The following is a 26,161-nucleotide window of genomic DNA, read 5'->3' as shown; positions in this document are numbered from 1 at the left end:
GTTTCTTGGGTGTGGTGTTGTATTGCCGACAGGATCTAACGGTCGGATCCTAAAATTTCTCTTTTTAGTCTCATCGAATGAGTAATTTGTCAGAATAATCAATGTATTACGCGCGCTTATATCAAATAATTTATCTTCAATGTCGAAGACTAGCAACTCAAATGGTTAATAACAACGAATTCCTAGTTCCTACACGAAGTCACAATTCTCCTCTACTATTATGGTGTGTATCAAGCAAAAATAGTGTTTGTCACCTTACATAGAAAATGCAAGGAGGGAATCACAATATGAATTTTTTTTCCTTTTGATTTTCTTATGATTCTATGAATAACAAAAGAAGGGAGTTTGATGGACCTCAAAATCAAGGCGGAGAGGGGGAGGGGGAGGGGGAGGGGGGAGGGGGGGGGGGGAGGTTGGTTTATTGGGTGTGGTGTCGTACTACTGACAGGGTCTAACGGTCAAACCATAAAATTTGGGCGAGGTTGGTTTTTTGGGTGTGGTGTTGTACTATTAACGGGGTCTAACGGTGGGACCTCAAAATTTCTCTTTTTGGTTTCACCGAATGAATAATTTGGTGGGATAATCAATGTAGTGCACGTGCTTAAACCAAATAATTTATCTTCAATGAATTGGCAACTCAAATGGTTAATAACAACGACTTCCTCCTACATGAAATCACAATTCTCCTCTACTATTATGGTTTGTATCAAGCAAAAATAGTGTTTGTCACCTTACATAGAAAATGCAAGAAGGCAATCACAATATGAAATTTTTTTCCTCTTAATTTTGTTTTGATTCTATGAATAACAAAAGGAGTTTGGTGGGCCTTAAAATCGAGGCGGAGAGGGGGTGGGTGGGCGAGGCTAGTTTCTTAAGTGTGGTGTCGTACTACTGACGGGGCTAGCGGTCGGACCTCAAAATTTCTCCTTTTAGTCTCATTGAATGAGTAATTTAGCGGGACAATTAATGTAATATGTGCGCTTAAACCAAATAACTCGCAACTCAAATTGTTAATAACATGATGACTTCCTAGTTCCTACACGAAATCACAATTCTTCTCTACATAGAAAATGTGAGGAGGCAATCACAACATGAAATTTTTTTCCTTATGATTTTCTTATGGTTCTATGAACAATCCTCCCTATATTTTCTTCTATTTCCAGCAAAAATTGTGTTGGGTTAAAGCGGCGTGGTGCGAGGCTATTGGCCAGGTGGCAAACTCCGAGTCAGTGAGTCACCAACCCGGGAGTTGCCATTGTGTGTACATATAAAACCTCGCGAGTCGGTGACTCACCAAACTCTCTTATCTCTTTCTTTCTGAAATTCTCAATAGAAAAATCCAAATTTGTTGCTTGTACCTTTTCTTTGGGTTCCCTTTTTGCATGGCGCTGTTACAACTTTCTTAGCTCACTAAGTTCTCTCTCTCCCCCCCCCCCCTCTCTCTCTCTATCTGGCCGTTTCCTCTTCTTCTTCTTCCTCAATGATCTCAACTGGGGTTACACTAATTTCTCCAAGCCACTGACTTTCCATCTGGGTTTTTACTTTACTCCAAAACGCAACTGGGTTTTTCCTGGGAGGTGATCATGGGTTCAGGTCTGCGCTGGGATGCTGAAAAAATGTGGGTATTATTTGCTCTATTTTCTCTGTTCTTATCAACTTTGAAATAATAAATATTGGTTTTTTTTCTTTCCACATTCTCTCCTTTGGTTTTTAATTTGTAATCTGTGTGTATTTTGATATGTGGGTTATAGGTTTAATCTGTATTTACATGACTATATGGTGAAAAAAAATATGCACGAGACTGCTGCAATTTTCAGGGAAGAGGCTGATGTTTTCAACCATCCTGTTGGTTAGTCCTTTTTTGCTCAAATTCCCCTGCTTTTATACTTATAAGTTTTGTATGAATGAGTGTGTTGATTTAGTTGGAATTGCAATGAAATACTACCCACAATTTTGTTGATTATATTTTTTATCATACATTGTTTGAAAGAAGCAAAAATCGAGTTAATCGTGGCTGTACAGAATGTTGCATTAGAATTTCGCTTTAAAATTATGGTTTTCGATTGTGTTGAACGGTCTATGGGAATATTTGCTCGATTTTTCTTTCAATCATGATTTCATAACCCAAAACTTGATTGATTAGAGTTATAAATTGTAACTGTGACTCTGTGAGGCTCTTGCATTTTCAGTCATTAATAGTCCAGGCGGATTCTTGCACGAATGGTGGTCTTTGTTTCACGATGTGTATGCCTTTCGGCACTTGGAGGCTCAAGAGGCCGAGGCAGGACCGTCTGCAACTGAGGTATAATTTTGCTGAATTAATTTGAAGTCTTGCTTTCCAAGTTTTGTGTAAGATGGTGCATCATTTTATATACCTATATTTTTGTTCCAATTTTCAGGCTACGCAAATGCGAGAGAATGAAGGACAGAATAAGCATCCAAGAGCGGCACGTAAAGCAACCACCCCACCGAAGCCTCCACAATTTTATGAGGGTACTAGTTCAAGGTCTGTTGCAACCAGGTCAAGGTATACCTTAGTCCTTTTCGTAACTCTGCATTAATTATATCAGAAGCTGATGTCGTTTTGAAATCATTTGTACAATTCATTTGAACATTTTTGCAATTCCTTAATACCGTGTCCTCTTTACTGTTAGTTGGCTTTGTCTAAATCCAGAGCATTATTTTTCTCTTTTATTGACATTCTCCCTTCTTGTGTTAGCCATATGCAGCCACGACTTCCCAATCGCGCTCAACAGCAGGTACTTGGAAATTTTTTGTACTCCGTCAACTCAAACGAATAAGAACCCCAAATTGCTAGAGTTACATAGATAAACTTAAATGTACAGGCACAGGACAACAGAAGCTCGGGCAGGGCTGTCACTGAGGACCCTAGGCTTTATGGATTGCGTCGTACCACATTGCCAGTAACTGAAGATCTGGATTCAGGTTTGTTAGTGTTATTGGGTTTCATTTTTTGGTATTACAGTGCTCAGAGCACTGTGAAATTGCAGATATATATAAGTTATAACACACTTGGAAGAAGATATCTCTTCTATACCTACACGTATCTACTACCTCCTGCTATTGTTTGATTCGGGACCAATCTTGCACTCTCTGATCATGTTTTGTGATACTTTTGGGAGTGGTCAAACATTATAACTATCATGTCCATCACTTCGAATGTTTGTTTGTATACCAGTATTACATTATATGGTTACCTTGAAGTAATCGTTTGATCCTGTATCATACAAAGAGAAGTGTTATATTTGATTTACATTATGTAGGTGTGTGATTGCTTTCTGTTTATGTTTTCAGGTATGCTTGCAGTCAATCCTGGAACACTTCATGGGAGGCCTTTAGAAGTAAGTGGTTTATAAGTACTTGTCCATTGGAACTCTTTTAGCATCATTTTGATTCACTTTTCTTGATTCACTTTTCTTAATATTTTATCTGAAGTTGATCAAACTCCCTGGTGGGTCACCAGGTATTAAACTCAGCCTTGCAGGCTCCAAACCATAAGCAACAAGAGGCTTTGAACCATCAGAAACAACAGGCTCCGAATGATCAGCAAAAACAGGGTCCAAGCCATCAGCAACAGATTCAGATGTTGACAACAGAACATCAGTATCCGCGTTTGGATCAGGTACGCTGTACCATCACTTACAAAGTCCTCCCGCAGATACAACAAGCATATGCTTTTGGCATACTTGTCTTTGTACACTACTTCCCGATTTATTTGATGCTATCATTGACTAAAAGATACGAAAACGAATGTTGGCAACCAGAGTGCAAGCTACATGTTAATAAGTTTTCAGTAGACGTTTAAAATCCTTTTCCTGTTGAAAACTGATTGGTGATGATGACTCAGATGATTTGTAAAGGAAAAGAAGCGCAAGTTACTAGAGGTTTTTCAGTAACCTTGATTAACATGCTTGATTAGAAACTTGGTTATTAGAAGTTTCCTGACTTGGTTGAAGGTGATGGTTCACATTTTTTTTTTCTGAAGTATATCTGTCTAACATTGTCATTTCAAAATCAGAATGGCAGACAGAGGAAGACAGCACCCTATTTGAGAGCTGGAGGCAGCGCTTTGGTAGGTCATACACCTTGCAATACATGAAGATGTTCCCTTTATCACATGACATCGATATTTGTGGAAGTTAATGAATGCTTTGATTTGGAGGAATCTCATCATTTCTGATGGATACTTCTCCTGAAACTTATTATTTCTTGGGTTTCTATTATCCAACGTTGTGCTTAATTTCTTCATGGGATCAAACCATAGGACGAAATGAATGCTAATGAAGAAATACCTGTGGAAGAAAATGCTGAATCTTTCTTGTCCACTGGTGATGACAATGTTGATGGTACACGCACTCCTTTCAGATTTTTAAGACGTCGTGCTACAGCTTGCAACAAAAATGCACAAAAAGGTAATTCATTGAGATTTAGAAAAATAATAATGCTTGGTACTTTGTACTATCTAAATTTGTTATACTGAGTCTCAATGCAGTTCCCGTCCATGTTTTGCTCCCCATAGGATGAGAAGCTTTCATTAACTTTACTTTGTTACCAACTGCTAGGCTTCACATTTGAAGAAGTTGGTTCCCTCCACTCAAGCAAGTCCAAGGTTGTATGCTGCCATTTTTCATCAGAAGGGAACTTGTTAGCTAGTGCAGGGCATGAGAAAAAGGTCACTTGATGAAAACCATCTATCATGTTCAGTTTATTACATTCTTAGTCAGTGCTAGTAGTCTTTTTTATGAGTTTATCGCTGATTTCGTAGTCTGCTGGCAGGTTCTGATTTGGAATATGGAAACTTTTGATTTTGTTAAAACTTCAGAAGGGCATTCTCTTCTCATTACAGATGTACGGTTTCAACCAAGCTCAACCGTTTTTGCAACTTCTTCATTTGATAAAACTGTGAAGATATGGGATGCATCAAACGTAAGTTTTTTCCATTCTCACTAATTTAAGACCTTGTCTTCGTATGTGAGTTGAACATACGAGCGCTGTTCCAAGTCCAAGCCTGTTGGGTCTGGCTAGTCTTATGTTGTCTCCATACTTGTATCTTCTGGACTCACACGTGCTTGCAATTCACCCTTTTGAAGTAATGATTGACAAAAGATCCTTCAACATAGATAAATAATATTTGTTACATTCTTGTGCCATTGTAGTCGAGCAAATCATTGTCCCAGCTTGTAGGGCACTCTGAACAAGTAATGTCAGTGGATTTCCACCCAAGGCAGGTCAATCTCCTTTGCTCATGTGATAGTAACGATGAAGTTCGACTTTGGAATACCATCCAATGTACTTGCACACGCTTGTTTAAGGTACTAATATGTACTGATAGTTGCATTTGTTATTGTTTAAGGGTAGCATTATGCTAAAACTTGAAATCCCACATTGAGAGAGAGTTTTTAAGAAATAAATTCTAGAAACTTGTCTTCTTTATCGTATAAGTATGAGGTCTGCGCTTAAATTCAGTAGCAGCATCGTTTTATGTTGCATATCATTCAACCCTTTAGAACTCTGAGTCAATTATATGGCAATTTATTCTCCCAATGTATAAGTTGAAGATAACTTGGTAGACAAGTTTCTCTTGGAACTTCATCCTAAGGCCTTACCTAAATCTCTGATGTAGGACAGAGTAGGCAGCGGAAATTAGGTAGTTTAGCGGAAGCGAAAACACATTAAATCTTAATCCTTATAAAAGTAGGAAATTAGAAGACTAATCCCCTAGATATTAAAACAATAAAACCCTAGAGACTAAAAGACTAAAACACCCTTTAATTTAGGAAGCCACCACTTATGTTCCTCATCAATCTCCCTATTGAGTAACTACAGGGAGCAACTAAACAAGTCAGATTCCAGCCTCAATTTGGAAAGTTTTTGGCTGCTGCTTCAGGAAAAGATATCAATCTATTTGATCTTGAGACCGGACGGATTGAGTTGTTCTTGACGGTAAGCCTTGAGACCACACAATAGCTCTTATTAATGCATCTAGGTTCCAAGTTCTTGCTCATTTTAGTTGACAGAAAGAAAAACTTTTTCAGGGATCCGGACACACCAAAGATGTTCTTTCACTTTGCTGGGATCCCACTGGGAAGTATCTTGCCTCTGTTAGTGAAGATAGTGCAAGAGTTTGGTCTCCTGCGTCAAACGGGAAATGCATATATGAACTGAAATCAAATGGCAACAAATTCCAATCATGCACATTTCATCCCGGATATTCACTGCTCTTGATTATCGGTGGTTACCAGGTAACTATTAATATTTAAACTGTCATTGTGGCCAGTAATTTGGCGAGGCTGTTTGTGATTATAACCTCTCTTTTTACGAAAATGGGGTTCTGCACTTACAAGTTTTCACGGGTTCCTTAATACTAGATGCCGACTTTTTGTATTTGCATTTGGTACATTCAAGAAACTGGAAACAAGGTTACTATGTAGAATATGTTTAGTGTTTGAAAATATTGTTGTTCAGGAGTCATAGGGTGATTAGTTTCTCAGTTTATGTCCATAAGATCGTAAATTTGTTCGTCTAAACTATCCATCTGTTCTTGGCAGTCCCTTGAGTTGTGGAGTCCAAGCGAAAGCAGCAAGACACTGACAGTTCCGGCGCACCAGGGGATAGTTTCTACGCTGTCAGCATCAGCAAAGACTGAAATGGTTGCCTCAGTGAGCCATGATCAGTGTGTGAAGCTATGGAAATAAGACCTTTCACTGTGAAAGTGCAGCTGCATGAGAAACTATGGAGAATATGTAAATTGGGAAATGAAGAAAAAAGCCAAATAGTATACACAGGAGTTTTAAAGCGTTGGATTTTGTGAACTTTTTGAACAAATTTGTCTGAGACTGGATCTTCAACCCTTCGTTGTCTGGTGCATGCCATACACCGGAGTGGTTGAATTTTTGCACAGGAGGGAGAAGGTACTAATTTGTGCCCTCTGGTCTCCGATACAGGCACATTTGCACTCTCAAAGTTACAAATTCGATGTACATGTTTTGGGCCAACATGGCGAGTGTTAAATGGAAATCCGCCATGGTTGCTTATATTATATTATGTAGTTTTTGAGTTTAAACAAGTTCATAATTTCCAAGGGAGAAATGCTAAGGATACTCTCAAAAGGGACTCTCCATGGACTTGCCAGCTCATGTTTTTGGCACGAGAATTGACGTTAAACTGTGAGGTGGCAAAAAGTCTATGGAGAGTCCCACTTTTGAGAATCTCCTTAGTATTTCTCTTTCTAAGGAGTATTTTATTTTTGTTACATTGCAAAAATGTAGAGATATATATATTGATGTAGCATGCATGAGATTTTTGGAGAAATTTGGGAAAAGATATTAAATTGATGGTCTATGGAGCTATTGAGAAGGCAACTGCGTGCAGGCCAAGCAATTGACAAGCTTTGGAGTATGAATTTTTCTCTAGATCCATTTTGATGAAGGTATAATTATCTATCGGGTAAATTCATTTCTTTAAATCTCACCCGTTCATTTCGCATTGAATGCAACGTGGTATTGTAGATTCTCTGGAAACATGATAAGGCTACGCCAAGTTTTAAAACATCAAAAGCTTCAAGGGAAGACAAAATTGAAAAAAAGGCTCTTATACGTTTACAACAAGAAGCCTGCACTACAAGAATTAATCTACAATGCAGAACAGCTGCTTTTGCTTAGTTCTGTTCTATCACTTCCAAAGCTCTTCCATCGGGATACCACGCTCACGAGCGACATCCCGGAACTGCCTCATTTTCTGTACTGCAACGACAGTGGCTCTAGCATTGTTGAGAGCATTCTTACTTCCAAGTTGCTTCCCAAGAGCATTCTCGACACCTGCCATTTCGAGAACTATTCTCACGGACCCTCCGGCGATAACTCCAGTACCAGGAGAAGCGGGCCTCAGCATCACCTTTGCTGCTCCATAATCTCCCTCAGATCTGCGATTTTTTAGAGTAAACAAAATAGGAGATGCAAAACTTAGAAGAATAGGAAGGCATTTGCTTTTGTCTCATCACGAATAATTGCATGCAACTTTTAGGACCATGATAAGGATATAAACAGTCCTTATCAAAGAAAAGAATGAAGACAACCTTTCGCTACCTAATTTTTTTTTTTTTTCGTACCCAGTGCACAAGGCTCCCGCTTTACGCAGGGTCTGGGAGAGGTGAATGTCGGCTAGCCTTACCCCCATTTATGGAGAGGCTGCTCCCAAGAACCTTTCGCTACCTAATGTGTTCCAAAAATAGATCAGCTTCGGTTTGAATTGAACAACGAAAGTAACGAACATTCAAATGGGAATCAGCCAAGTGTAATGAAAATATTGCTAGTATTCTACATTAACCTCCCAACCAAACCTACTTCGATATTCCTGAAAATGAATTTCCACTTCCCTTAGTAATTAAAGGTTACACTTAATCAAATGTTGAATAGTTCAATTTCATATTTAACCAAACTTTGCAATTCTTATGATCCCATTTAAATTCATGTATCGTTTGCGCCAGAAGACCAATCTGTCAAGTTGAATGAGAATCCACAAAATTTCATTACATGGTTTACACCTTCTGATGTCATTTATCAAATCACTTCCTAGGCTACACGTCAATGCTTTCAACCACATGACTTTGTACCTGTATGGTCTTTCCCATACAACTGCAACAACCTACTGATTCACTGGTTATTGATAAATATGGACTTCATCCATCCCAAATTGGGGTTGTTAATATTCGAAGACACCGTTCCATGAAACAATCTAGGCTGAACAGACTACTTCAAGTATAAATGACACTTAAGTGACTCACCAAATACCAACCATAAGACTCGGAGAACACATATTACAAGTATAGCTAGCATGCAATGTGATCAAACCACATATACAGCCAATTTCAACTCCCCATATTGCCTCAGACCTAAGCCTCCAAGTTTAACCAAGCACCATCCTGTCTCAAATATTTCAAACTTTGATAGGCAGTCACTAAAAAGCTAGGGCGCACCCCAGAATTCCAATTACATTCGATTCAAATTCCACGAGATTCCTATATGCAGAACCTTCCACACCATCAAATGACCAAAGGTATCATTTTTACACAATTCTGACACACTGTCATTGAAGTAAACCCAACTAAAATGCAGAAATGACCACAACTACGCAGATAGCCAGATATCGCCCGAAATGCAATGACATTCAATTCCACATTCTAAAAAAAGAAAAAAAAAAGAAAAAAAAAAAAAAAAACCTTACAATGCAGTATTTCCCACACCATCAAAGGATCAAACACAAACAATTCAAGCACAATTCAAACAAAAATAAATCGCAAGAACCCAGAAACCGAAATGGCAATACCTGTGAGGAAAAGTCAGGTACTTGGTCATGGGCACACTGATAATGTTCCTTCTCGCATTCACCGCAGACTTCTGCACTGCCCCAATAACCTCCTTGGCCTTCCCAACGCCGACACCCACATTGCCCTGCTTGTCGCCGACCACCACAATCGCCCGAAAATGCAGCTGCTTCCCTCCTTTCACCACCTTCGTCACCCTCCTCACCTGAACCACCCTCTCCTCGAACCCATCTCTAACCTTCTCCTTCTTCAACTTACCAAAAGCCCCAAGCTTTTTCACCTTCGAGTCCATCACGTAAATGTCATTCCCCAGCATGGTCACGCCGCTGTACGCAGGGCCGTACAGCTCCTCGTACGCGGCGGCAATTTCGTCCTCAGTCTCGGTCGAATCCTCATCGAAGGAAGGCGGGGGGACGAAGTCTTCGGGGGCCTCCGGGGGCTCGAACACGCCGTCGAATTCGGGGTCCTCGTTGTCGAAGAAGGAGGTCTCGACGTCGGCCGCTGCGGCATTGAAGATAACGGTGGTGGGTCGGGAAGAGGACAGGAGGAGGGAAATGGGTTTTCTGGGTTTGGTTGCCGGGGTGGCTGCGGCGGTGAATGGGAGGATGGAGAGGCGGGGAGAGGGGTGGAGAGAGAGGGAAGAGAGAGAGGAGAGAGAGGAGGAGGTTGTGGACATGGCCATGGCAGGAGGAGCAGTGAGGGGTTGGAGTTCAGTGTGGGGGTTTTGGATCAGACAGACTTATCCCCAAAAAGGCAGAAGCTTGAAGGATGGATGAGTCATCGCCTCATCGTCAAGACGATGATGATGTGTAATATGCAATTGCCAATCGAGGATTGGACGGCTTACAAACCGACCCCACACACAAAACGCCCTGCTGTTAATCCGACACGAAAATAACAGATTTCAGATCAACCTATTAACAAGTGGGTCATTATCGGGTCACTCGTTAGAAACGCATTAACGAATCGATTCATTATCGGGTCACGTATTATGATAACGTGTATGACACATAAACGACACGAACTCGACCCGTTTGCAAGGTTTAGACATTAGACATGTCAATTTTTTGCATGACTCATTAACCCGACATGAAACGATACAACTCGTTAAAGAGTCTGATCATTATCAAGTCGTCTGCTAAGAATTTGTTAAGATAACAAAATTAACACGACACAATTCATTAAGATAAAGTATGACACAAACATGACAAACATAACCCCTTTACCAACCGATCGCACACACAAAACACCTACTCCCTCTATATATTTTGATGGAATTGGATTCAATCCGGATAAAAATTATGAAGATCCTAAAAATTCTTAGATCTTAACCATTCATCGTGTATCGTGCCCTTATAAATGTAACTCTCAATCAAAATGTTGAGCCAACTAGCTTTTAGTTTTGTTGCAATGTACTTTCCCATCTTTTGTCTGAGTTTTTTTTTTGTTTTTGGTGAACGTCTTCCTTCGTTTTGGAACAAGGTGCCAGGTGGAACCCATCCTAACTTTAGCTCAGCTCAACTCTCCGGCCCCAGTCCACTTCACCATCCGGCCCAGTCCATTTCAAGTCTTGGGAAGCAAGGAAGACATGTAAGAAGATGCCAATTGAAGCGAAAAATTAAAAGTACAAAAATACTTTAATATTATTCCATTTGAGAATATAGACATCAGAATGTAAAAATTAACATGACATAAATAATTTGCTTTTCCTATATATGCCAGAAAAAAGTACTCAACCACGCAGTCACATTTTTATGCATACGGTCCTTGCTGATCCCCGGCTAAGGCATGTCATTGTCCGCTGTGGCCTCGTCCCGTTGTGATAAAAAAGACGATAGTCATATGTATTTGTAGCGGTTGACTTCTGGGAGCATCCCAAGGCCTTTGTAGCAGTCATCGAGATCAAAGTGATCGTCATCTACCATCCTCATTGTTGCTCTAGTCTGTGATGATGATGATGACGATGAAGGATCGATTCCTACAGCCAATGTGGATGGTGGCTGGGTAGATGTTTCAATATGGCTAGCAGCGATGTTGGACAAAGCAGTAGCTTCCTCATGTTCCCTATAGTCTCTAGAGACCATAGACAAAGCATCCGCAAAGATGTTAGTTTCTTGATCTTGCTTAAGTTGTTCCACAAGTTGTTCTAGAGATAATTCGTCTTCTTTGTTGCCAGCTACATAGGTATAGGGTGAAGGTGAAGATAAGTTTGAGGCCACATAGGGGTTACTTCCAAGGGTTTTGGCATCGGTGTTGGGAGTTTTGGCGTTGGTGTTGGTGTTGGTGTTAGTTTTGTTGTTGTCGGTGGTGTTGGCCTTGAGGCTAGTGTTGATGTTGGGGACGATCTTGATGGTTTGATCTGTAGGGTTAGTTGTAGTATTACGCTGTTTAGAAGAGGAGGGCTCAGCTACATGTACTGGTCTTTGCACCTTTTCTACGGAGATGTACTGTTTCCTCGCATGGACGAAAAAAGCAGCTTAGTTAAGATAACATCATATTAAGAGAAGCAAAATAGTCTAATGCATAAACTGACATTTATATCCAACAATGCAGGATTTAATATACAGCAAACAATGACAGTTCAAAGTCTATGTATGGTATGACTCCGAGTAATGGTCTTTCCGTAAACTCTAGATTTTCTCATTAGGAAATATTATTATTTTCAGGGGATTATTATGGCCCACTTAACTGAATTGTACACTAATACAAGCCTGAAACGCCCGTTTCAGTCTTCCTGCCAACTAATTAGAGCTGTTTCTAAACGCTCGGGTCAATTGCAAAATACTCGTGCCACGCCCGTGCTTTCCAACGCATAATCTACTAGGCGCTCATCAATGGCCATCCTATTCTATCCATACATGCACCTTATTATGTACCTTCACACTATCCTCCAGAGGATATCGTTGTCATAACGTAAAAAGTTAATGTCACCAGGGATGCAGCTCAGACTCTTTAATTTGTATTCAACTTTCAAAATCCTACTTTAATTTGCAACAGATTCTGTAGTAATTAAGGAAGAAAAGAGGACTCACGAGGTTCTTGCATTCATCCTCATAAAGATAAATGCAATCTCCCGCCTGCAGCTTTTTTTTCCTAACAAAAGCGCCTGTTACATTGAAAATATGGATACTCTAAGTCAGCAAACATGATATATCGTGTGTTTGTCAATGAACATTAAGAGCAATTCTGTCGGTTTTTACCAGTATATTCGAACACATACATTCTGCTTCTGTTATTTGACCAGAACCTGTGTAAAATTAACCAAGCAGAAAAAAAATGGCTTCAATTAATTGGCAGAAAACTCTTGCAAAAAAAATGGTTTGCCGTTAAACTATAAAATTAATAGTACTGTCCATAAGCTTACTTGTATTTGAATTCCCAATGCCGGTTGGAATGTACATCTCTGACAGTCAGCTGGATGCCTTCTCTGTCGGAGAGCATTGGAAGGTTATTTTCCGCTTCTTTCTGTGAATGAGGAGAAAACGCATAAAGAGAAGCAATGTTGGAGCAAAATTTTATAAATGAGGAAGGGATTTGTTACTAGGCAGTCTAAATCAGAAACTTTTTGCAATTGTCAATAAAAGTGAAAGAAATCAAACTAAGAAGTTGGTTGGTTCGCCTTTTTAGTTCTTTCTCTTCCATCGTCGTTTCTCAGAAAAATAAAAATAAAAAGAAGTAAAAGGGACTGAAAGTGCTAAAACAAACAAAGACCTCACCTTTGGTAGTATAATCCTACCCAAAGGTCCAACATCACTATTCTTTAACTCCTTCTTAAAAAGCGGTCTCAATTTCTGTTAATAAAAATACACAGAATTAGTAGTTTAAAGAAAAACTCATTTGAAAGTCAGATTTGAGGAGATAAAAAACAAAACCCATACCTTGTTATCCGGCGTGCAGAACGAGTAGAGCTGTTCTTTGGTGTTCTGCAAATCAGCACCATTTCCAGATGATGACGTGGAAATGATTCCACGAGTATCATCATCACCATCATTCCCATGAAATGGAGGATGCCTGCTCAGTGGGGGAGAACAAGTACAGGAAACTGCAGCGTTGGCTGCGTTTCTGCTCAAACTGAGACTCCTCTGTCTCGCCATCTTTCTCTCATTTCTTGCAGACTTGGACATAAGTGCATCCAATATCCATCCTGATTGGTCTCGGCTGGCCTGTTCTCTGGAAAGAACCATATTCGGTTGGGCACTGACCAGGAATGGATACATATGGAGACCGGCCTGACGGTACGGGTATTGATTATTTGCATGCAGGAATTGCAGGCCTGGATTTGGTGCTAGATACTGTGCCGGGTAATACCTGTACTGAGTGGCCGAAGGACTACAAGTAGTTGAAGGCAAACAACTCACTGGTTCACAAGTGGACTGTGAGTTATTTGTCTTGTGAGCAGAGGTTATGGTGGTTGTAGAGGGGATAGATGGTGGGTTGAAGTTCTCCATTGTCTATGAACACAGAGTGCTTGTTGATAGCGAGGGTTGGTCTTCAGAGAAGGTAGGGGATGGTTTTATGTTGGTGTGTGTGAGTGAGCGTGAGGGTGGGGTTGTATAAGCTCCAGGCCATGGGCAATTTGGTAAACTTGGGATGCTGCCAGTGGAGAGAGCACATGTGTGGACAAAGCAAGAGGAACACGCAAGGGGTGCAAAGAAGTGGGGAAAAGCACGTGAGGGAAAGGAAGCAAGACGAAAGAAATTAAAGAAAAGGCTGAGGAGGAGTGCCAGATAGAGAAAATTGGGGTGAACGAGAGAGTATACTGGAAGTGTTATGGAAAGTTTAACAAGGTGAGGAGCGAATGACAAGTAGCCGGAGGCTGGTGGTTTCGGAATAGCCATCCGACCAGTGTGTAAAAGAACAGAATCAGAGAGAAGAGTTAGAGAGACACAGAGAGGAGAGTGACATTTTCGGCTCCTCTCTTAGTTCAAATGTGGTAGACTTGGGCTACGAGAGTCTGACTGTATGGACATACGTGGAGCCATACTCCTCCATCCTTTTCTTGCACAGAACACCATGGAAAACCAAGGCAAACTCATACAGTCATTGCCTTCTGTCAAACCACATTTTCTCGCTCCTTTGCCTCCCTCACTCTCAAGACTCACCCTCCCTCACTCTCAAGACTCACACTTTTTATCTCTCTAAATCCAGCATCCCAAGAACAACTGGTGGAGGTGGATTGGCCCGTCAGCATTAGCCTATAAATGTTATAAAATGAAGTAGAGGGACTGCTATCTCCAGGGATGATTTCCTCTCTCTGCAACCGAGCCCGACAATGCCTCGTATGACAAGTACCAGAATCGCCATCCGAAACAAATTGAAGTCAAAGACTGCAAATTAAGACCTCCTCCTGAAATACCAAACCCAGAACTTCCCCTCTTAAGTTGTTATATTTAAAATTTTATATAAAGTTTTTTTTCTAGCTAGAGGGTTAGAGGTTGTAATGTTAGGAATGTGAGTAAACGATTGTTATAATGTTGGGATGTGAGTAAAAGGGGGTAGCACAACCTGATGAACTCAATGGAACTTGTGCTTTTATTTTCGTCGTGCACTGAATCACTTCAAGTTCATGGTTTGATGCCATGTCTCGCTTGCTTGGTATTTCTTCAATCACAAAGTGAGAATCAAAACTGCTTTTGAGTCCATCCTACATCAAAAATAAAATCTCCTTAGCACTTTCGGGGTTGCATTAGCATAATCTGTTCGACAACAGAAAAGTATTGAATAGAGTGCCTTCCATTATTATTTTCTATTCCCACCGGTTGCCATATCCATATCCACTAAAGAGGCTACCATCTTTGGTTTTGGACAAAATTAGAAGCAAATTAAACTTAAAATTTTGCTATTCATGATCTTCCTTCTTAGAATACGTTTAGATATCTTTCGACTCCATCCATGAGGTAATGGATTCAAATTTATCTGGGAGATCCATAAGGTAAAGGTAATAAAAATTTATATACAAAATTTAAGCATCGAAGGTAATCCAAACAGCACATAAGCAAGCTGGAAAACCTAACAGAGGCCTGATAACTTAAACCGTAAATACAAATTCACACATGGTACCTGCTGAAAAAAAGAAATTCAAGTATAATATCATAATAACAGAGCTGAAAATGAAAAGTGATATGAGTGCAGTATTGCTGCCTAGTACTTACAAAGTTAGCCACAGAATAACTGTGGTAATCACATCAACTAGGAAGCTCCATGACAACGATTTGCTCGCATATTCATCACCGGGACAGCGAAAAGTTCAACTGGTTGTATAAGAAAGAAGGTACGGCAGATTTATAGCAATAACAGGGAAGAAAAACCTTGAATACCGAATTGTGATGAGACCATAGGATAACTAGGATTTATATAGAGGTGATAAAGAGGCTCAACAAAAATGAATGCAAACCAAACATGCTTAGGTGATTACACCTGCCCCAGACCGTTATATAGATATGTCAATCATGCAGAAAAATGCTCAAGTTGTGGAACGTGGATGCATAAAGGTTCGACAAGGAACATGCAAACCAACACCTGCCCTAGACAGTTTTATAGATGTTGATCATGGAGAAAACGCTCAACCTATTCAAAGCAGATTCATATTGAGTTGAGAAAGCTATTGAGAAGCTGCATGCAAGCCAACACCTGCCCAGGCGGTTATAAATATGTCGATCATGGAGAAAAACACTCAACCTTTTCAATGGGGAATGAACTCATGGTCAAAAAAGACAAATTGGTAAGTAAATCAGTTTATCATGGGAAATGATAAACACACTTTTTTTTTCTCCTCCTACAACCCCTGTTTAATCTTGTCCATTGTTTCCGTTTGAGTTATTCAATCCAACGACCAGTAATAAAGAGGGGTGTGTGAGAGGCTAAAAAGAGTGTGTGAAAATCAGCTCCCTTTATCCTTTATGTATGTTCCTCTTTTAATTTATTTCATTCTAGTGTTCAAAACTAAAGAGTTTTAGGCTGCATTAGTCAAGAAAAGTTTCCAAAATTAAAAAGATTAGCAGGCTGAATATGGGACGATTTCAAACATGAGTGGAGACATGTATAATCAATATTCAATAATGAAGTTATATGGATTATAGAATAGGATTTCCCGAAAATCAGAGTAAGACGTCAAAAACATCCAGGACCTACAAAAAACCTAGCATCCTAACACTACATAATTTATGTTTTGCGAAACTTATCAAAGTTAACAAGGGTTAGCCAAACAAAGGAAAGACTTTAATTTGGGTTCTAGTAATTCATATCTTTGTGAAGAGAGTAGAAAAGATCTGCATATATGTTATATATGCTAAATACTGAATAGAGCTAACATGAGTAAATTATTAGGATAAATGTAAGAACATAAATTAGCATTTTATCAATCTCCTGCGAATAGACCTCTATGATAGATGGAACTGCAGTAAATACATTTATGTATTCAAGTAAGTGAATTAACAGGAAGGATTTCATTAGGTTCTCGACTATCTGTTAGAGATTAGTTCTTATAAGGTATGAATATGAAGTGAGGTCTAATTCCTTTCAGAAATAAAGAACAACACAGAAGGAAAGCGACACAACGATATATTTTTACTTGAAAGTAGAACAAGACATCTGTTCTTTCTTAAGGATTATTTTAATCAAGATTCGGACAGAATTCTAATCTAGGTGAGTGTAATGCTAAACTTGGTCTTCTCCTTTGCCTCATAAGATACTTGTTTGTCAAATTTACACGACAATGCTCTCTACTTAAACTGAATAATGTAACCATGGTTCACCAAAAATCACAGAAATTTGAGATCATCTGCTGCAAGCAACGAAAAATACGGAATCGACCAATAAGGAAATGACATTGGTCAGGTCTAAGGCATGCTTCTTAGATTCCTAATTCATTCTTGAACAATAACTTTTCCGGAGAAAAGTGCAGAATGACATTTTTGGAGTGCAATTAACAGCTCCCACCAATGACTTATCTTAAGAAATCTAATCAACTGAAGCTTCACAGCCTCATAGATTTGCACATACAAAGCTAAACATGGAAGAGAAACACCAATTAACAACAAACAATGATCAGCTTCCAAAACCAAATCTAACCAAATGAAGCTATACTTTTCTATGGACAAAAAAACACCCATCAACTCCTAAAGCGTACCAAACCAACCAAATGAAGCTATACTTTTCTATGAAAAAAAAAATGCCCATCAACTCCTAAAGCGTAAAGAACAAATCTTTAGCGGGACCCCTCAATTCCCAATTCAATCCAGTTCTAGGGATTTGAATATGAACTTGTTAATTGAAATATATGTAGTAAAAAACAAGCAAAGAGAGGAGCTTTTGTCAGTACCTGAAGACGGTGGACTTCCGAAACTAGCCTCGGTGGCAGTCGTACCGGAGCTGGGGAAGAGTGTGCCCGAATTGGCATTATTTCGCCGGACTGAAATCGTCCGAGCAGTGAAAACCCAAATAGTTTGGGCTCGAAAAAGTAGATTGATGGGCTTTTAAATCCCTCTTGAACATGGGCCCATGCTTTTCCATACTTTTATGGGCCACATCAATCAAAATGATATGGGCTTTGAGCCCTAGAGCCCACAGTAAAATTGAGGCTTGAGAACGACCATTGAGACGAAAGTGATGATATTTGGAGGGTACCTGACATGGTGACCGCTTGAAAAAGATAGGCTACAGGTGCAACCACCTGAGATCCCCAGCAATTGACAGTCACACGTGTCAAGCGCCAAAGCTGCCACCTTACTCTTCCTAATCTCGTTATAACATGCAAACCCTAGAAGCGGTGATAGGATAACACAAACCAACAGAAAGAAAGGAGAAAAGCAGAGCAAGCAAACATGGCAGTATTTCACGTCGCAAAAAATGTTATGTTCAACCTCTCCAGATCTTTTCCTCGATCCTCTCAGTCACTCTCCCTCAGATATTCATCTCAGAAAGTCTCCCGCGTTTGCTTCACCACCGCCTCCAAATTCTCCATGGTAACATTTACAGATACGGGTTAGGCTAGTTAGTTAGGGCAGTATGCTCGTATGGTCAAAAAATGTAGTAAACATATTTGTGTCAATTGATTTCAGGGACGAAATGCGGCCGGAGAGAACAAGGGATATGACAACAACAACAAGAACTGGATGAATAAGGAAAGAGAGTACGGGTCGGCGAACGTGAACAGCAGAGCGAAAGAAACCATGGGAGAAGGGCTAGAAAAGACGAAGCGAAAAGCAGAGGAGACGAAAGAGACGACCAAGGATTACGCGGAGGAAGCAAAGGAGAAGGCAAAGAGCGCAGCCGAGACTATGGCGGAGAAGGCGAAAGAGGGAACGAACAGAGCAGCGGAGACGGCTGAGAGCACCAAGGAGAAAGCTAAAGAGTACGGTTACGAGACAAAGGAGAAGACCGAGGAGATGGCGGACACACTGACAGAAAAAGCGAAGGAGGGGACTCAGAGGGCAGCCGAGACAGCGGAGAGCGCGAAGGAGAAGGCCAAAGAGAATATGTGGGGGATGAAGGAGAAAACAGAGGATGCGGTGGGAACTGTGGCGGAGAAGGTGAAGGAGGGGACTAGTAAGGCGGCGGAGACGGCAAAGGGCACAGTGAAAGGGGCGTGGGGGGCGGTGAAGGAGACAGGGCAGAAGATTAAGGAGACGGTGGTAGCTCCTGATGAGGAAGTAGGAGCGGTGGCCATTGATGATGACTCTACTAGTGAGAGTGATGTGGATGTTGACGTGGATGGCGATGGAGTGGCGGAAGGGAAGGTGATGGAAGCGGATGTGGTGGAACTAAGGCGACGTGCCGGCAAGGGCCTTGAGAAGTAATATTGAGACTTAAAAATTTTCGTTTAATTTGCAGCTGTTTTGATCGATGAATTAGTTTATTTGCTTTTTGCAAAATGTGCATTCTAATAATAAATCTAAACCGTTGAAATAACCTGTGTTTTGAGATGCATCGACATACTTCATTTTGTAAAATGGAATTATGTGTTTTGAGATGCATCGACATACTTCATCTCCGTTCAGGTTGATGCATGCCTTTAGATTAATTACTTGGTCAAGTAAAATTGCAGTAATCACACATCGATAATCAGAACCAATTAATCAAAATTAATGATGGTATTTGAAGTGTTAACGGTGTTTGTAAAGGAAGTACACACAAGCTTCATATTGTGTTACAATTTAGCAATTACGCGAGTTTCACTCTTGCGAATGTACTTACTACTTTGAAATATGATTAGTGTGACGGTACATGTTTATGCACGTCTCTTATGAAATAGTTTTGTGAGTGTAGGTCAGCAAAAGGAGGTGACATATATCATGCTAATTACGCCTGATTCGATTCTTAGCCGACCTTGCATTTTGAAACTCTTATACATTACGTGGCTTGAAATCAACTGCTTGAGATCACCCATGCCATGGCAGCTTATTCTTCCCCGATCGTTGTGCGGCTTGTGCCTCTTTTGCTAACGTAGGTTAATAAGAATTTCGAGGGGACAAGAACCAAAAATATTAAAATTATTTATGAAATAATTTAACATATGGGCGAAAACTAAATAATACTTACAATTGTGCACTACTATCTACAAAATTTCAGCTACAAGTGGGTTTGTAGGTTAACCACACTCCTCACTCCTTCTCCCATCCTCACGTTATCAATTTGATGATGTCCGAAATCTCATGTGTACCCGTCATAAGACTTGAATTGTCATTTTCAATGTGACTGACGACAGCTGTGATTCAAAAAGTTCTACTCTGGATGAAACCACATTGATACTTCCGAAAGTTAAAAGAGGTTCTCGTAGACGGCGGAATCACATTGATAGTTCCATTTATTAAGAGTTAAAAAGGTTCTCGTGATGACGGATGCATGTTCAAGAGTTATAAGCTTTTAAATAGACGGGAGGAACAACAAGATTTAGATGCATAAGTGAAGAGACTTCAACAAGAAGATTTATGACATGTCCTAACCCAAATATTCAAATGACATATGGATGACAAGTGCTGGCCGACACCCAAGAGTGACGAAATCCATGAGTGTAATGCTAAACTTGGTCTTCTCCTTAAGGATTATTTTAATCAAGATTCGGACAAAATTTTAATCTAGGTGAGTGTAATGCTAAACTTGGTTGCCCTGTAAGATAACTTGTTTGTCAAATTACATGACAATGCTCTACTTAACTGAATAATGTAACCATGGTTCACCAAGATAACTTGTTTGTCAAATTACATGACAATGCTCTACTTAACTGAATAATGTAACCATGGTTCACAAAAAATCACAGAAATTTGAGATATCTGCGGCAAGCAATAAAAAATATGGAATCAACCAATAAGGAAATGGCATTGGTCAGATATAAGGCATGCTTCTTCAATTCCTAATTCATTCTTGAAAAATAACTTTTACGGAGAAAAGTACGGAATGACTTTTTTGGAGTGCAAATAACAGTTATGTCAAATGACTTATCTTAAGAAATCTAGTAAATTGAAGTTTCACGGCCTCATAGATTTGCACATACGAAGCTAAACATGGAAGAGAAACACCAATTAACAACAAACAATGATCAGCTTCCAAAACCAAATCAACCAAATGATGCTATAATTTTCTATGAAAAATATAAAATAAAATAAAAAACCCATCAACTCCCAAAGCGTAAAGAACAAATCTTTAGCGGGACCCCTCAATTCCCAATTCAATACAGTTCTAGGGATTTGAATATGAACTTGTTAATTGACATATATGTAAGTACCTGAGCTGTGAAGATGGTGGATTTCCGAAACTATCCTCGGTGGCAGTCGTACCGGAGCTGGGGAAGAATGTGCCCCAATTGGCATTATGTTGCCGGACTGAAATCGTCGGGGCAGTAAAAACGCGAATAGTTTGGGCTCCAAAAAGTAAATTGATGGAATTTTAAAACCCTCTTGAACATGGCCCACTTATTTTCCATACTTGTTCTGGGCCACAAATCAATCAAAACGATATGGGCGTTTTAGCCCTAGAGCCCATATTAAGATTGAGGATTGAGAGTCGGCTATTGAGACAAAATTGAGAGTCGACTACTGAGACAAAAGTGATGATCTTAGTAGGCTACAGGAGCTCCCCAGCAACTGACAGTCACACGTGTCAAACGCCAAAGCTGCCACCTTACTCTTCCTAATCTCGTTATAACATGCAAACCCTAGAAGCGGTGATAGGATAACACAAACTAACCGAAAGAAAGGAGAAAAAGAGACCAAGCAAACATGGCGGTGTTTTCCGTAGCAGATAATGTTATGTTCAACCTCTCCAGATCTTTTCCTCGATTCTCTCAGCCACCCTCTCTCAGATATTCATCTCAGAAAGTCTCCCGCGTCTGCTTCATCTCCGCCTCCAAATCCGAGGTAACATTTACAGATACGGGTTAGGCTAGTTAGTTAGGGCAGTATATGCTCGTACTGTCAAAAATTGTAGTTAACATATTTGTGTCAATTGATTTCAGGGACGAAATGCGGCCGGGGAGAACAAGGGATATGACAAAGCGAAAGAAACCATGGGAGAAGGCCTAGAAAACACGAAGCGAAAAGCCGAGGAAATGAAAGAGACGACCAAGGATTACGTGCAGGAAGCAAAGGATAAGACGAAGAGCGCAGCTGAGACTATGGAGGAGAATACGAAGAGCGCAGCTGGGACTATGGAGGAGAAGGCGAAAGAGGGAACGAATAGAGCAGCGGAGACGGTGGAGAGCACCAAGGAGAAAGCTAAAGAGTACGGTTACGAAACAAAGGAGAAGGCCAATGAGATGGCGGACACTGTGACAGAAAAAGTGGGGGAGGGGACTCAGAGGGCAGCCGAGACAGCGGAGAGCGCGAAGGAGAAGGCCAAAGAGAATATGTGGGGGATGGAGAAGAAAACAGAGGATGCGGTGGGAACTTTGGCGGAGAAGGTGGAGGAGGGGAGAAGTAAGGCGGCGGAGACGGCAAAGGACACAGTGGAAGGGGCTTGGGGGGCGGTGAAGGAGACAGGGCAGAAGATTAAGGAGACGGTGGTAGCTCCTGATGAGGAAGTGAGAGGTGGTGGCCATTGATGATGACTACTAGTGAGAGTGATGTGGAAGTTGATGTGGATGGCGATGGCGTGGCGGAAGGGAATGTGATGGATGCCAACTAAGGCGGCATGCCAGCAAGGGCCTTGTGAAGTAATATTGAGACTTACAATATTTCGTTTTTAATTTACAGCTGTTGTGATCGATGAATTGTGCATTCTAATAATAAATCTAAACCATTGAAATAACCCGTGTTTTGAGATGCATCGACGTACTTCATTTTGTAAAAGGAATTATGTATTCTCTAAAATCAGAAAAAAAAAATAATAGAATTTTGATTGTTACACCCATAATATGCATGCCTTTAGATTAATTACTTGGTCAAGTAAAAGTGCAGTAATCACATCGATAATCAGAACCAATTAATCAAAATTAATGATGGTATTTGAAGTGTTAGCGGTGTTTGCAAAGGAAGTCCACACAAGCCTCATATTGTGTTGCAATTTAGCAATTATGTGAGTTTCATTCTTGCGAATGTACTTACTACTTTGAAATATGATTAGCGTGACGGTACATGATTAGAGTGAGTATAGGGGTCACCAAAAGGAGGTGACAATATATATCATGCTAATTACGTCTGATTCGATTCTTAGCCGACCTAGCATTTTGAAACTCTTATACATTATGTGGCTTGAAATCAACTGCCATGGGTTGTTATTGAGATCACCCATGGCATGGCAGCTTGATACCATGGCAGCTTATTCTCCCCGTTTGTTGTGCGGCTTGTCCCTCTTTTTGCTTAACGTAGGTTAATAAGAATTTCGAGGGGACACGAGCCAAAAATATTAAAATTATTTATGAAATAGTTTAAGATATTGACGAAAACTAAATAATACTCATAATTGTGCACTACTATCTACAAAATTTCAGCTACAAGTGGGTTTGTAGGTTAACCACACTCCTGACTCCTTCTCCCCTCCCTCAAAATCATCAATTCGGTGATGTCCAAAATCATGTATACTCGTCACAAGACTTGAATTGTCAGTTTCAACGTGAATGTCGAAATTTGTGATTCAAAAAGTTCTACCTGGATCGAACCATTGATACTTCTAGAGTTAAAAAGGTTATTGGAGATGGCGGAATCACTATAAAGAGTGAAAAGAGGTTGTCGTAGATGGCGGATGCATGTTCAAGAGTTATAAGCTTTTAAATAGACGGGAGGAACAACCGGATTTAGATGCATATGTGAAGAGACTTCAATAACAGGATTTAGATGAATAAGTGGAGACTTCAACAACTTTATATTTGGATTTGAGAAATGAGTTTTTGATGGTTTCCATGACAGATGGTTACAGGCTCTTCTAATTTTGTTAACATGATGAATTATGGTGATGACAAATATTGGAAAAAAAATGTCAACAACATAGACAACAATTATTTTCTGTGAAAAATAATTTAGGTAAAATTAGGATTATAAATTGTCCTTCTAATTATATGTTGATAAGTTGTTTGGACCTGATTTTACATTTTCAACCCAAGCAATCGAGACTGTCGGATGATTATGAAGAATTCTAGACGTTGGAATGTGATTAACTTTGTAGCATTATTGGCTTGTTTCTAATATTTTTCTAGATATTACTATTGGATTATTGTAGTAATTATCTTGTGAAAATATTAAAATGAGCTTGAAGAGTGCAGATTGAAATCAAGGACTTTTCTTCCTCCACAGGTCTGTTCGGGATTCTCGTATTGGAGTTTTAAGTGTATTGGGAAATTATCTTCTAATAATTCAAGAACGGAGGAGTTCAAACAACATGTGTAGATATGGAAGATTCATAGCCACTGAGTATCTTGACAAAATGCCAAGTATTTTAATTAAATGGGATTAATGAAATTGCATGCATTATCATATCCAGGAAAAGGTGGGATTGCATACAAGATGCGGAGGTAAAGTGGGACTGCATCAAGTTGCTACAAAGGAACACGTGGATTTTGAACGATGGTGATGAAGCAATTAGGATTGAATCTTTGAAAAATATTGTATTGGAAGGTCAGGAGGGAAAAGATGGGATCAAGCTTTGATTGATGTGATAAGGCGTGGACTTATGTGCATATAAGATAAAGTTTTCAGAGCTTCATTTATTATTGTGATTATGCATGGGATAAGTGCGTGGTCAGCATCAACAAATAAAGACTCAGAGTCATAGTGCAATTGGGATTGGTTTTCACGACTTGGGCATGCTAGTCTCTATAAATACGAAGCGGCAAACGACTAAAAGACTCCCTTCAATTCAACACAAAAATTGTCATGTGCAAAACTTCTCAACAACTTTAAGATTTTATCCTTCTTCCAAGGATAGGGCTGTATAGGGCCTAGGGAGCATCCGGCCCCACTCAATTTTGTATGTGTGTGTACTTTTGCATTCTAATTCCTAAACCCTAATTAAACTACAAATAGAAAAATAGATTGCATTTCAATTCTAACGTCAGTTCTAATTAAACTATAAAAAAATGGTCCAGTGGAAAAAAGACAAGGTGTATCTGCTAGTTTATATATTTGTGACATTAGCACTAACTCTTCCAGTTGCTACTACCACCATTGAAAAAACATTTTCGGCCATAAAATTTCTGAATCAATTGAGAAATCGAATAGAAGATCAACAGATGAATGATAACATGATTATTTTTATAGAGAGATTTGATGGTATTGGTAATGATGTTGTCATGCACCGCTTTAAAAATATGAAAACACGTCAAAGAATATTGTAAGATGTTGTATGAAAAACTTTATGGAATAATATATAAGAGTTTTGTGCAGTAAATTCTTGAGTTTTTTTAATTTTACCTTGTTGTTTGAGGATGCCCCCATTCTTACAAATTTCTAGCTTCGTCCCTGACTTCTCCCTTTTCTTCTCGCCAATACATCTTCAGTTTTGATAAACAGCATTGTGAAGGCAACCGATGACATCTTCAGTTTGGATAAACAACATTGAAGCCGTAGAATCAGCCTTATCAAGGAGCACCTTCAGTTTGGATAAACAACATTGCTTCGAGACCGACTGGTTATTTATCCAAGTCTTGGTCGACAAGGATTTTTGAGTCCTTGTTGGTAGAAGTCATCTCATCAGCCTTTTCGGCGAAGTGAGGTATTACAGGTAACTAGGCTCGACATATTTGACGCCGAGTTGTTTTATGATTGGATATTCACAAATCAGTTTTAGAAGCCGAACCACATTTACCATCAAGACATACATCTATTTCGAGTATTTGTGTATGTATAGTCTAGTGCCAGTTCAACTTGCTTATACTCTCACGAATATAATCATCGTGATCGAACCTGGCGTCGACGATCTGTGAACTTCACAGAACTAACAACCTTATTTTTAGGCTTTAGAACCTGAAGACCGAGACAGGTTCCTTCCTCGATCGCAGTCGCAAGATCAAGAAGTCAGCAGCGTGTCAACATATTTTACTCCGGCCGAGCTCGGCCGACGAGTTGGCATGCCCTGCACATAACCGAATGACGTAGTTAACTCATTAGTTATTCGGTTTGAGCGCCACGTAGGCTTAGTAGTTTTTAGGGTCAACATAAGTATATCGTGAATGCCTTTGTGCCATATATGTGTTAAAAAGGAAAACTTTTGGACATGACATTCATGATTTAAAATTGTGCAACAATCGCATTGTTAAGTAATCTTCGTAAATTACATATTAGATAATAGGTGTTAAAAGCACTACTAGAAACATTTTCTTAGAAAAAAAATTGTAATCATCACTTTCTTTTTTCGAATGTGTTGATTTTATTTATTTAAAAAAAAATAAAA

General features: G+C 39.7%; 4 protein-coding genes and 1 pseudogene across 7 annotated transcripts; 3 read left to right on the top strand and 2 right to left on the bottom strand.

Annotated features, from left to right (window-relative positions):
- Positions 1-1,338: 1,338 nt before the first annotated feature.
- Positions 1,339-7,060, top strand: LOC126622320 (transcriptional corepressor LEUNIG_HOMOLOG-like). 2 transcript variants are annotated; one of them, XM_050291020.1, is made up of 16 exons: positions 1,339-1,618; positions 1,752-1,849; positions 2,190-2,302; positions 2,400-2,506; positions 2,720-2,759; positions 2,847-2,946; positions 3,316-3,362; positions 3,485-3,643; positions 4,040-4,093; positions 4,286-4,433; positions 4,584-4,693; positions 4,798-4,947; positions 5,178-5,333; positions 5,848-5,964; positions 6,057-6,263; positions 6,570-7,060. In XM_050291020.1, the coding sequence occupies exons 1-16, from the start codon at positions 1,584-1,586 to the stop codon at positions 6,714-6,716; spliced, it is 1,788 nt and encodes a 595-aa protein (XP_050146977.1). In that variant the 5' UTR covers positions 1,339-1,583; the 3' UTR covers positions 6,717-7,060. The 2 variants fall into 2 exon arrangements, with proteins under 2 accessions (XP_050146977.1, XP_050146976.1); XM_050291019.1 differs by having other exon boundaries at positions 2,400-2,527.
- A 416-nt stretch (positions 7,061-7,476) lies between these two features.
- LOC126622319 (30S ribosomal protein S5, chloroplastic-like) lies at positions 7,477-10,140 on the bottom strand. Its single transcript, XM_050291018.1, has 2 exons — positions 9,346-10,140; positions 7,477-7,942 (listed from the first exon to the last, which is right to left on the bottom strand). Exons 1-2 carry the CDS (start codon positions 10,023-10,025, stop codon positions 7,693-7,695), a joined length of 930 nt encoding a protein of 309 aa, XP_050146975.1. The 5' UTR covers positions 10,026-10,140; the 3' UTR covers positions 7,477-7,692.
- Positions 10,141-10,961: 821 nt separating this feature from the next.
- Positions 10,962-17,799, bottom strand: LOC126622318 (B3 domain-containing transcription factor LEC2-like). 3 transcript variants are annotated; one of them, XM_050291015.1, is made up of 9 exons: positions 17,664-17,799; positions 15,496-15,594; positions 14,849-14,987; positions 13,222-14,690; positions 13,060-13,134; positions 12,708-12,808; positions 12,544-12,590; positions 12,376-12,449; positions 10,962-11,790 (listed from the first exon to the last, which is right to left on the bottom strand). In XM_050291015.1, exons 4-9 carry the CDS (start codon positions 13,789-13,791, stop codon positions 11,182-11,184), a joined length of 1,476 nt encoding a protein of 491 aa, XP_050146972.1. In that variant the 5' UTR covers positions 13,792-14,690; positions 14,849-14,987; positions 15,496-15,594; positions 17,664-17,799; the 3' UTR covers positions 10,962-11,181. The 3 variants fall into 3 exon arrangements, with proteins under 3 accessions (XP_050146972.1, XP_050146971.1, XP_050146974.1); XM_050291014.1 differs by having other exon boundaries at positions 13,222-14,987; XM_050291017.1 differs by lacking the exon at positions 15,496-15,594 and having other exon boundaries at positions 13,222-14,987; positions 17,664-17,795.
- A 283-nt stretch (positions 17,800-18,082) lies between these two features.
- On the top strand, positions 18,083-19,260 carry LOC126622317 (ABA-inducible protein PHV A1-like). The gene is made up of 2 exons (XM_050291013.1): positions 18,083-18,306; positions 18,403-19,260. Exons 1-2 carry the CDS (start codon positions 18,166-18,168, stop codon positions 19,138-19,140), a joined length of 879 nt encoding a protein of 292 aa, XP_050146970.1. The 5' UTR covers positions 18,083-18,165; the 3' UTR covers positions 19,141-19,260.
- Positions 19,261-21,493: 2,233 nt separating this feature from the next.
- LOC126622315 (ABA-inducible protein PHV A1-like) lies at positions 21,494-22,585 on the top strand (annotated as a pseudogene).
- The last annotated feature ends 3,576 nt before the right edge of the window (positions 22,586-26,161 follow it).

The sequence above is a fragment of the Malus sylvestris genome, chromosome 5 (assembly GCF_916048215.2).
Source record: "Malus sylvestris chromosome 5, drMalSylv7.2, whole genome shotgun sequence".
NCBI classification, from domain to species: Eukaryota; Viridiplantae; Streptophyta; class Magnoliopsida; order Rosales; family Rosaceae; genus Malus; species Malus sylvestris.
Note: the sequence above shows the minus strand (reverse complement) of the source record. Positions and strands in the feature narration are given on the sequence as shown.